Source organism: Penaeus chinensis, chromosome 4, assembly GCF_019202785.1.
Source record: "Penaeus chinensis breed Huanghai No. 1 chromosome 4, ASM1920278v2, whole genome shotgun sequence".
NCBI lineage: Eukaryota > Metazoa > Arthropoda > Malacostraca > Decapoda > Penaeidae > Penaeus > Penaeus chinensis.
Window position 1 is genome coordinate 40,712,025 of NC_061822.1, and position 12,500 is coordinate 40,724,524.

General features: G+C 38.1%; 1 protein-coding gene across 2 annotated transcripts in view; it reads right to left on the reverse strand.

The window, feature by feature from the left end:
* Window positions 1-5,637: 5,637 nt before the first annotated feature.
* LOC125047587 (inorganic pyrophosphatase-like) overlaps window positions 5,638-12,500 on the reverse strand; it is a 28,326-nt gene continuing 21,463 nt past the window's right edge. Inside the window, exons 1-7 of one of the 2 annotated variants that reach the window (XM_047645869.1) lie at window positions 9,824-10,461; window positions 9,348-9,463; window positions 9,066-9,185; window positions 8,611-8,730; window positions 7,464-7,700; window positions 7,138-7,318; window positions 5,638-5,926 (exon numbers count right to left, since the gene is read on the reverse strand). In XM_047645869.1, the coding sequence (XP_047501825.1) occupies window positions 5,895-5,926; window positions 7,138-7,318; window positions 7,464-7,700; window positions 8,611-8,730; window positions 9,066-9,185; window positions 9,348-9,463; window positions 9,824-10,379 (1,362 nt within the window). In that variant the 5' untranslated portion in view covers window positions 10,380-10,461 and the 3' untranslated portion in view covers window positions 5,638-5,894. Of the gene's footprint in view, window positions 5,927-7,137; window positions 7,319-7,463; window positions 7,701-8,610; window positions 8,731-9,065; window positions 9,186-9,347; window positions 9,464-9,823; window positions 10,462-12,500 lie in introns of those variants that run through there. The other variant, XM_047645876.1, reaches the window with a different exon arrangement.

The following is a 12,500-nucleotide window of genomic DNA, read 5'->3' on the forward strand; positions in this document are numbered from 1 at the left end:
TGTTGTTCATTTCTTTCTTCTAGTATTTCTTTCACCTTTTGCATGCTTTAATTCATCATAGCTGAATAGTAGTATATTCAAAAGCTTTAAAAGATTTTTAAAAAAGAAAAAAAATTTACCTGCTCGGAAGATAGTTGGGGAAGCTGGACAGCAATGCGTTGGTTTTGAAGCAAATTGTATTTGCATCTTAGTGTCGATTGGCTGTTTCACTCCCAGTCCATACATAGGTAAGAGTCATAGAGGTAATGGTCCGAGAGATTGTTGCAAGCCAGCAAGTAGATAAGTGAGTATATTATAATCGTTGTTACAGTTTTTCTAAATTATTTATATGTATTCATAATCCTACGGTGGATAAAGGTGGATGCTTTGTAATGAAGGGTGGATCTTGTGTATATAAGTGAGGATATGACCACCTTTGTCATTATAAAATGCACACCTGCTGTGCTATTGTATTTTTGTAAGATATTTTGACTGTTACAATGTAGGGATACAAAAGGTACTGGATTTTTCCTTTCTTTTAGAGGGAGATAATGAGGGAGAAAGAGAGAAAGTAAGGGAGTATTCTAGTGTTTTCATATCTTACAATTTCTTGAAGGAAGGACAAGGAGTGAAAGGAATGTGAGGGACATGCACTAGCGTGTTGTGCCATTAAGTGGCTAGAAGCACTTGGGTAGATGGCTGGACTGAGTGGTCTGATGAATGCAGAAAGTATGAAATCTTTCAGAGGTTTGGAATAAAGGAGTTTAGGAAGGTGTATTGGGTTGTTTGAACCCTCTATCTTCTATGTAATTGAAAGGACTATAATTTGACTGCTTGGGTGCATGCATGATTGTATGTATATTTGTAGATAGATATACACGATCAAGTGGAGAGGGCAGGTTCATTTCTTAGGTACATATATAACTGTAGGCAAACCAGTACATAGAAGACATACAAATATAAATATATCTATATACATTTATATGTACACAGTATTTTTCATGCCTGTACATATGTTAGAGTGTATGAATGGTACAGATTCAAATGCAATCTACCTTAAGTTTATATCAATAATTATATTATCATACATATTTTAAGCAATATATACACATTACTGCTTTGTATTCTGTAAACAAACAATGAATCAAGTTGACGTGTTTCATACAGCTCTGTTAACTTTATGTTATTAGTTATTTTTGTTTGTTTAGAAAAAATCCAATAGATCTGAGATACACAGTGATGCAGAAATAGATTGGGACCCTAGTCGTATATTTGCACTTGTTATATGCAAAAATAGTTTAAATCATAGACTAGAAAGCTGGCACACCACCACTAAAAACTAGCACGAAAACTAGCAGGAATTTAACCTATGTAAGAATGCCATAATAGGAAGAGTGTAGAGGTTGTAGCTTATATCCACTGTAAATATGTAATGCTGGTTCCATGTGCTGATTCACAACACATAACCACGTTGTCAGTGGAACCCAATTTATGTACTATACTTAAAAAAAAATACAAGTTTTTCTCCTTCAATTGACTAACTGAATAAATACAGATATATATTTACATCAGACATGTTAACTTTGTAAAGGTGCTTAATTCATTTAGGAGTTGAATGGCTTCTTTAAAAAATTAATGAAAAGTTCAATAACAAGTAAGTCAAATAAATACATAAAATGGACAGATCTCCCCCCCCCCCCTCCTTACAAATAAGAAAATAAAAAAGAAGGCATACATGCTTCTAAGGAGTTAGCCAAAAGGAATACTATTGCATATCCATTTTTTCTTAGTCTCAGTATACCCCTGCTTTAAATGCACCATCAAGCCCTTGTTCCTTTGGGGTTTGGTGAGAATCGCACCTAGTAATGGACAGCAGTTGCACCCCTCCCCTGCAGAATTATCCCCCTTTGCCCTCTACCCTTCCTGTCCTTGTGCCAAGATTCTTATTCAGACTGTGGTCAAATTATATAATAGCCAAATACATAACCGCCAATTGAAACAAAGCTGTCTTCCTGTTATTTTTATTTTTATGTTTATTTTTAATTCCATTCTGTATTGGTTTTAGATATTTAAAAGTACTCTAAGTAATATGGTGTATTTGAATTTATATATATTATATATATATATATATATATATATATATATATATATATATATATATATTATTAATTTTTTTTTTTTGTTCTTTTTCTTTTCTTTTTTTTTATTACCAGTATGCTATTGCTGCATGAATGGACATGTCTTGCTCAAATGTGAACCCAAAGACTATTCTATAAATTGGAAGCTCAGAATGGGGTTTTAGCATAATATCGATAATGACTGGTTTTCTGTATATGCATTAAAAGACTAGGTAGATAAAATGTTTTTCCTTTTTTTCTGTAATACTTGTGTACATAACGTGGCCGAGTGCAATGCTGTTTCTTGGGGTTTGCCCCTTGTGGGACAGTTTTTAAATGTTAAACTCTATTTTTAACCCATGTAAAAATAGTTTTGGATCAATGAAATAGCCATTGTAATGCTGAAGAATCCTGAGATAATTTTCTATGAAAGTATTATTTTGAAGTAGTGGTTCATATTAACAAATTCCAGTAGAACCAAATAGCAGGAACAAGCAATATACTGAAATGTGTTCATAAGCGTATTTTGTATGTTGTGGGTACCACAGAGTGACCGTGATACTTTCAGATTGTATTGTATAATGCAAGGAATACCATAGACATAATGGTACTGGTTACTCTTGGAAGACTGTATGACAACTTTCTGCCATTTTATTTGCTGTCTCATATTAAAAGAGGGTTTACAATCAATTTGCCTTTGTTCCATTTACTTCCTATGAAGGCTCTGAAGTAATCTCAGGATCGCCTTGTCACAGTCATCTGGAGACCTTATCTGATCAGGCTTTATTTATTTTTTTGGCCAACTGCACAACCAGTATTCATCCTTCAAGGTATTTTCTTTAAATGTCAGAGTAAGTCTTACTTTGAAATGGTTCATACCCTGGGACTTCTCTTACAATAAAAAGGTTATTGGAATCGGTCTTAGAGGTGGCTTTCACTGCAACATTAATGAATGTAGACGTGGGACATAGGGACAAATGGACAATTTATATCTTAAGCTTTCAATCAAGATACTATATGGCAACAGTTATGCTTGAGAATAGAATAGATTGCATGCCAGAAGAGCAATTAAAATGGAACTATACCATGGAAGGAGCTATTCCCAAAGGGCAAAGTTAACTGTAATTCAGCTTTAAGTACATTTTAATTTAATTTTTCTTTGATTCCCATTTTCTCTTGAGCTATTGAATTTGGTGCTTGGAATGTCAGCAGAGATGGTTTTATGGCAGAAGAATTCTACGTGTACAAATAATTTTGGAAGAGATAAAAGGGAAGTGTATTTTTGAAATGTGTTTTAGGTCATCCCACAAATGTTATTGCTCCTCCTTCCAGAAAACTTTTTTGGTTGAGAAAACGTCATTGTTGCCAAGTAACTATAGAAACTATAGTTTGCCCCCATGCAGACTACTAGATTTTGTATAACTAGTATAAATTCTTTTTGTATCTGAAATATGGTGTATTTTGTAAGATGTGGTCTCTTGACATACCAGCTGATCAGGCTCACTCATGTGGACATGCCTGTAGACCATAACTTCTTGAATACAAGACATGCTACATTCCATTATTAATGAACTTGTATTTTTCAGGGTTTTTTCCCTTTAATTATACATTCTATAAAAAACAAAAATGGGATAATGTATATCTCTCATAATTCTCTCAAAGTTCCTGCACTTGAAAAAATTGAGAAGAGGAATGGTTGATGGTTAAATGTAAAATAAATGTGCTAGACTAGGGAAGAAGAAAAGGAAGTACACAATAGGATATTGCATGGGCAGTTAATCAGATTTGTCTCTGCAGTGCTGAGAACCAGTCTCATTAAGAGTTTGTTCTGTGCAGATGCTTAATGAAAATAGGCAGTGTTGATATTTCATGTAATATGCAAGTTCCTATCCCTACTAAGTACAGTTAGGAAAAAAAGAAGAGAATTTAAGTGACTTCATCTCTAAATTTGCTTGCCTTTACATCATTCTGCACGCCCCTCCTTACTGTCTAGATGATTAATGTTGGTTATCATAGGCCAAAATTGAGGAGTATATTTCAGGAAGAGCTGTAAAATAAAGTTTGAAAGTATTTGTAAATTGAACTGTTGTACCAGTTTGAGAACAATATTTGAAGATTATGTTAAGAAATATCATTGGAGATGACCTTTTCCTGTCGTTTTGATCTTGTCACTTTTCCAAGGTTAAGTTCCTTACTATAGTTTAAGACAGTTCAGTATATGGTATGCATAAGCTATATATCTTTTTTTTCCACTGAGGTTTTCCAAGCTCTAGTCAGACAAAAATACAAGATATATAGCACAGTAAAGGTTTAATTTTTTGAGAACAGAGGGGATGGGTAATATAATGAAAAAAGGTTTAATGGTGGCTGATTATCTCAATGTACAATCTTTTGTCTCTTCATTTTCATTTCTTACATTTCCTCCCTCCCCCCATTTTCTGGAGATAAAATGCATTGTCCATAAAGAGAACAATTCCCATTTCCATCCTTGTGGTACCTTACAAGTATGTAAAATTTATGATCCTATGTGTTAATAAAGTGCATACTCAATTTTCTATTTGTGTTTATTTTTCTTAGTTGTCTCCAATATGAATGATATTTAACATTGTACTGTGTATTTAAAGTTTAGCTGTTCCACACAAGCAGGCCACACAGGCAGGCACAATGTTGTCACAAGCAGGCAAACTACTTCGTAAAAAAGTAGTTTCCTCGTTTTCACTCCAGCGATATCACCTTCACATGCCCACCAATGTCCTCCAATCATGCCCACTTGTGTGGACAGGCCTTAAATGAACCACCAACATTGATTGTTCCCCACTACTTTATTTGTTTATCCCCCCCCCCCCCCCCAGCAGTATTTATATACAAATTTTGGTATTAAGCAATAGGTCTTCATTCAAATTAGAAGTCAGTGCATTGAAATACCCATGTCAATCTCTTTCATTGCATCCTGTCCCCTTGTGCTTTTAGAAAATTTGTTTTATGCCTACCATGTGTTAATTTATAGTGAAAATTAAGGAAATACAGGGTGCAGGAAGTAAGCAAACGTGTCGTGTGATGTGATGTGTATCAGAATATTAGGTTGCATGACTTGCCTATTCAGTCTTATGGATTACAGGATTATCATGTTATCTTTACATACCACTTGATTGCACATTGATTCCAACATTGTTTTCCATATTTGAATGTGATTCAGTAGTCAACTTTTACAAATAAAGAATATAATTTTAAACATTATCAATAAAGAAAATTCATTCACCAGTTTATTTAGGCTAGAGGTGCCTTTGAATTGCAATTAGTTAATAACCCCACTTTACTGGGATACAAGAAACAGTTAATGATTGAGTTCTACAGTCATTTTTGTAAAAGTTAAAAACTATTACAATACTCAGCTTTTTTGGTGGCTTAAATTTTAATGGAATATTATGGAAGATGTATTGCTGTAGTCTTCCATTCCCATGAGTTTGCATATGAATCTATTTAAAGTATTAAAAATTCTTTAACTTTGGTATATTTTAAAAGGATGTTAAAGGAAACACAATTAAATATATAAATATTTGTTCGTCCAGTGATACAAAAAAAAGAGTACCAACTCCCTGGTGACGCCTCTGTTAAATATGCAAAGGAGCAGAGAGTAGTAAAATATGACTCGTAATACTGGAAAATTTCAAATAGATGTTATTCCAGCATTATATATTCCAAGTATATTTTTTATAATGTACAAGTCACCGGAAACTGAGTTGTAAAGATGTTTTGTAGTATCACCAGGGACTATCACAGTCGCGATGGCCACGGAAGTCACTTCAAGCTAACATAGTGCCAGGTATCAGCTGAAAAAAAGAAATGACAATTCAGCAAATTATAATATCTGATGTAAAGAAAAAAAAAAAAAAAAAAAAAAACTGCACTCGTGAGGAAAAGTCCATTAAAAGACAATTGTCCCCCCCCCCCCCCATAACCCCTATATGGCAGTACATTTTTTGAAATATTCTTATTTCAGGGCCTTGTATGAAACAAATGGCAGATATGGCAACAATGTATTCTTCCATGTCCCCACACACCAAGCATAATAATCAGACAGCCAAGCACTCCCTCTCATTCCTGCATCTAATTATAATGACAATGAAGTCTGTACTGATAATGATTAATTAATGGTAATTCATTTTTGTATGCAGAAAGACCACCTGCCTGCATATAGATGCAAGCCAACAATGATACTCTACTTCTGTCAGTACCTTGGAGGCCCAGCCTACATAAATCTTCACATGTGGTTTCAAGATTCCTGTCTTCTCTTTGCAATGCTATGGACTTTCTGTAGATATGCTTCAATGTTTTTCTATTTTCTGGGGTCTGTATTTGTAATTTATTATATGCTTTATCAAAATGATGGAATATTTTTGTTGGCAGACTCCACATTATCTCTAGTTTAAACTCGAATACCAGTAACGATGAGTTAAGAGCATTTCTTCCCCCCTCATATCATTCAATTATCCATAACACATCCTGCAGTCTGGCTACAGTGAGCAGGAAAAGGTTCTTGAACATGGATATAGTGTCCTCCCTGGATCCAGTGCTCTTCTTGGCATGGGTCATAAATGGTACATACAGCCCTGATTTACCAGTAGAAATAATGCAATTGCCCCTTCCTAAAGTCCCACCAAGTCACCCTCCCTCCAAAAGCTCTGTGCATTCATGGCGAGATGTTTCTATTATCCAACACTCAGCAACAATATCCCATGGTAAGACTCCTGTCACCCCAGCACTCAGCCAAATTTTTCTATGATGAGATATTCCTATCAGCTGCCCTCAAGTTAAATTCTTCCATGAAGAAAAATTTCCATTAGTCACCCCACGGGAAAAAAATTAATGATGGATCAAAAAAGTTATAATGAAAAGCATGTTACTAATTTTGGCCCATTAGGTTTTTCAAAACAAAGCTTGAAAATCCAGGCTTCTAATACTTAAAACTTAAAAATAAATATGCAATGATATTACAAATGTTGAGAATATGTCAGCAAAGGCATACCATCTTTCAACTTACTTTTAGGATCCACAGGCTGTGGCTGGCCAACCTCTGGGGCACCATCAATGGTTGATTGGGCTTCATTCACTGGAAGCTTCTTTGCAGCTTGGGGAACCATAACAGACCCAATGTCAAGGCCACCAGCATCTGAGTTGCCTTCTACTAGGTTTTTCCAAGCTTCATGGGTCTCAAGGATAATCTGTAAAAACAGGGTCACATATTGTTTCCTTTCTTAAAAGCCCTATTACTTGAGTAAAACAAAATTGACATGTACTTTTAATCAATCTATCATTAATTTGAAGATTTTCCAAAATTTGGTTTTCATTGCTGTCTGGCTAACACACCTTGTGGGCAAACTCCCTATCCTTGGCTTCTCCATTGAATGCAAACTGATTCTCAGGCTTGCCATCAGGAATTTTGTAGATCCTGAACCATTCCACAGTTGCCTTCAGGAAGCCTGGCATGTGCTTCTCGACATCAGAAATGTCACTGAGTTGGGGAGCCAACGGGTCATTCACATCAATAGCAATGAGCTTCCAGTCAGTCTCTCCCTCATCAATTAAAGCCAGTGTGCCCAATACCTGCAAGACAGAATCAGTGAAGAAGGTTAAGGTTTTAAGAAGCTGGATACAGGAACATTAGGCCTTTTTTGTAGCACCCCAAAACCAAAAAAAAAAAAATTTATATGATGTCTGATGTTGGCTAATGGTACGTCAGAATTTCCAAAACGAATTTGAAATATCACACTGTGATTGGCCAGCTAGAGTGTATCACTTTTTCATGCTAGAGCCTGACAAAATAAAATGGTTTCAAGAGGTCCTAATGACATGAACATCAAGGGCAAACCTGAGGATGTACCAAAGTGTTTGGGTTTTAGGGGATGCTACAAAAAAAAAAAAGTCCTTTTGAGAAGTTTAAGTTTCTAAACTGAAAATAAAATATTCTGAGTAAAGCATTATGAATTTTGCCATGATTTAACTGTACCATCATCTGAGTTTTCTGAAGGGAGAGGGGGAAGTTCCAACAACATTTCCACAAAGTGAAACTTGTTTTAATCTATTGTTGCTAGGAAAAGGCACTCACTATAGATGGCTCTGCAAATGCTTTGCCACAAAGGAGTTAATTAGTAGACCTTGTGACCTATCCTGATTTCTCTTTTCTTGAGTTAGCAGAAAAACTTTATTTTACTAATGTCAATATCATTTTTTTTTCTTTTTTTATATAGACATTATAATCTAATGTTACTGACAATTTTAACAAATATAAGATACCATAAAATATTTTAAAATATCAAAGAAAAGGGTAAAAAGGCGAGACAGGTAATAATTGGCCTATTAGTGACTAAGTACTTGTGGAACCATCTGTAAGTAAAAACAATGAATAAACTCAGTGGGCATGGCATGAACATATGTGACATCCCCAGTGAATGAGAAACTATTTTCCCCACTTCATTGGGAGTTTGTAGAGGAAAGCACAAAAGAACAAACTTACCTTGACTTGGATGACGTCTCCCCTCTTTGCCACACGGTATCCAATCTCGCACACATCAATTGGGTCATTATCACCTTTGCAACTTGTAGCCTCATCAATGTGGTTGGGGTCCTCCCATGTCTGAAACATCATTTCAAAAAATGCTGTTATTTGAGCAGCATGTAAAAACATATAAACTCATCATTTGGAAGTGCACTTCATTACCTAATTACTAATGACAACTTTACATGCAACATTGACTTTCATGGAAGTTAAAAGTTGCTGCATATCCTACATCAAGCTCTCTTGCTAAAATACTTTAAAATAACACAAGTAAATATACGTATATACGTGCGTGTACGCATGTACGTGCGTGTACGCATATACATGCGATTTAGACAGGTAGATAAATAGAAATTTAAGTTTAACCATAATAATAAGAGTAACACTGAAATATTTAATAAAATCAATATTACCTGGGGCAGTGCTCCATAGTTCCAGATGTATCCGTGGTGTGGGAAGCAGTTGGCTACATAGCGGAGTTTCCCTTTCTTTACGTCTTGCTTGATGGGGTTCAGGTATTCCTTGGTGGAGATCTGAAGGAAATGATAAAAATAATCAGATTCACAATTTAAAGAAAAGTAAAATTAAACAGATTGACTAAAATTTACCAAAATGATGTAAATTGGTCTCAGGTTGCCAATGCTCTGCTCTTTTCTTTGACATTACAGGAAGTATCAATGGGGCAATAGACCTACCTCCATTTTGGCATTGGTCCAGCGTGGCACTTCTACCACCATGTTGAAGATCTTGTTGCCTTCATTGGCGAAGAGCGGAATATCGTGGAAAGGAGAGACGGGGCCATCTTCATTCTCTGCAAAGACAAAAAAGAATTTATAGCCTTTTGAAGGAGCTAAAAAATATTCTAACTATATATATATATATATATATATATATATATATATATATATATAAACCTTGTGAACTTCAGTATATATTTGGCATGTTAAATGTATTCGGAATACTGGAATGCTGAAGTACACATTTACAATTCATTCCCCACAGAAAATGGAAAATCGGCAGAGAAAAGAGTAACCCGTGAAACACATTTCGTTGTAGTGAGAATACTATTAACTTGCGACTTTTCATGCTGCATCTGAAACAAGTTATTTCTGGTTTATACTTTGAATTACTGAATATGCGATTGATATAATTACTGAAACTAAAAACCTACGGAAATAAATCTTGTAGTTGTGAGAGTTGGGTATCCCCGTCTCCTTGATAGACACGTTAAGAGGCCTGTACTGGCTGGTGGACTCAGGCCACACAACTAGGGGTGGCCGTGGAAGCCTCTGAACCGGGTAGAAGTCCAAGGAATTGAGGTGGTCCCCGGGAGCCGAGCTTCCTGAGGCGGAGGTGCCCTGGCAGCATGGCTTACTGGAGGATGAGGGTAAAGGAGTGACCTCTGGCTCTGTGCCGCCTGCGGGTGCCTCTGCCATCGCCTCCCGAGACGAATCCTCATCCTCTTGACTGTCGTCGTCGTCGTCCCCACCCCCGACTGTGGTGGTGACGCGAACCTTGAACCCGTCAAGGAAGGGATACGACAAAGGCAAGTGCGACCACCGATGCGACACGGGGGGACCTGGAGGAGTGCCCGGCCACAGGGGTACCAGGACTCCGTCTGGCATCAGAAGGGTAATGTTGTTCTTGACCGAGGGCGTGAAAAATACCCCCGCTCTCCCCATACACAACACGCTCGCCAGCGCGAACCACGGCAACAGTCTCTGCATGACTATTATTTGCTCAAGCAAAAGGAATAAATAAACAAGAAAAAACCCTTCGATTGCCCTTTCAGCACATGGGCTATAATGTAAATCTACAAGAGGATCTTGCCGACGCTGCCAATAGGATCGCGTCACCACGGAGACAAAAGTTAATCAGAATAAAGTCGCTCAACAGCGACGGGGCACAAGCACGACTTGGAACCCAGTCTCCAACGCCGTGGAGAGAGCGCGCGCGAGCGAGCGAGCGACGTCTTCGCGCGCCGGGACAGAAGGGGAGCGAAGAGCGAGTCGAGCGAAACTGCACGGGGCGGCCGGATGCTCGAGCGTATATGTGTGCCGCCTGGGTCTCTCTCTCTCTCCCTCTGGACCCCTCGTCCCCTCCCCACGCCCCCCCTCACCCTACTTGTGCCACAGCCTCCACGCCTCAATTTCCATCTCGATTATTCCTCCTTTCAATCATTTTGAAAAAGCAAGCTAAATATATTTAATCATAATATGGCCTACAAAATGAACGATAACACTTTTAAAATGTTGATAAAACCCATAGTAAAATACTTTAAAAAGCGAAATAATCCATTATTTTCTAAACAAAATGTTTGACAGAATAACAAGAACAAGAGAAAAATAATAAAATAAAAAAGGAAGGGAGGGCACTTTCCTTGTACATCGCTACACGCTCTCCACGATTCTAGCTACCTCACTTTGACGTTTTTCTCCCAAACTCAACCCACTTCCCCGCACAACCGCTCGTGGAGTGACGAAGGCGAAGAATACTCTGAATTTGATTCCAAGAACAAGAGGGAACGGGACGCGCGGCTACGAACATCACGGACCAGGACTCTTCTCAGGCGGACGGACAACACAAACAGCTGCACACTCGCACGCACACGCGCACGCGCACGCGCACGCGCACACACACACACACACACACACACACACACACACACACACACACACACACACACACACGCACGCACGCACGCATGCATGCATGCACGCACACGGCGAGACAGACGTACAGGCAAAATACAGAGGAATGTCGACCAAATAAAATTATGTAATTATTTAACAACAAAATCCTGACAGGCCCATAATGAGCATACGAAAGGAGAGCGGGATTTGTCTGACAAACTTGTCAACAAAAAGATAGAATCTTTTTCATAGGTAAAGTCCCCGATCCAACGTTCTCCTTTGTAAATTTCATCATCCAATAATCTGCCATTAACCCTTCCCATGTCATCTCCTCCCAAGAAATCACAATGATTACAGCCCGACCTTACGTCCCACTCTCCCGCCCCCTGTACCTCGAGGGAGTCACACCAGAGGCACCTCTCCATCACCAGCACCGCAACAAAAGGCACGGCGCCCTTGGAAGGATGACCTTCGTCGAGTGGATAATCTAATCACACGAACGAAGAGCCAATATCTCACCCGTAGCTGAGTCCATCTTGACCTTTCGCCGCCGCCTTGCAACGGATACCCTTGTGCTCTGCTAGTTCACAGTCACTTTAGTCACGTTACTCGTAGAGTTTTTAATGAAGAGAAGATACGAAATCAAATCGAAAATGGAAAATTCAATGTTAGAAACACGGTATAATAAAAATAACTATTCCGCAATATTTCGGTTTACTTTAAAATACCTTTACAATTACTCGATCAATATCGCCTGGGCACAGCTGAAAACGCTACCATTATGCCCTGAATTCGCATGGCAATTTAGGGATTCACACACATTATTCTTGTGACTCGCTAAATGCCACTTACACAAAATGATTACGGACATACTCGTACCCACACAAGCGTACCGGATCTCAGCCACGAACGTATGCAGACGAAAGTTTTGTGGCCTTCACCTAGACCCCAGGAAAGGTCGCCGGTTCGACGGGACGGTCCTGTAGTTTCGGTCAGGATATCCATAGTCGGCCAGCGCACGCAAGCACGGCGGGAAGGAACGGAACCTTTACCATACCACGCAGACCTTAGCACTTTGATAGTGGGTTCTGGAGGCTGACAACGAAATGGGGACATTGCAAAGAAAACAAATTAAATCAAGAGGAAAACGCACAACTAAATGGAACATGAACATTTAAGAAAACAGGGCAACATAAATCCGTACTAAATTACAGC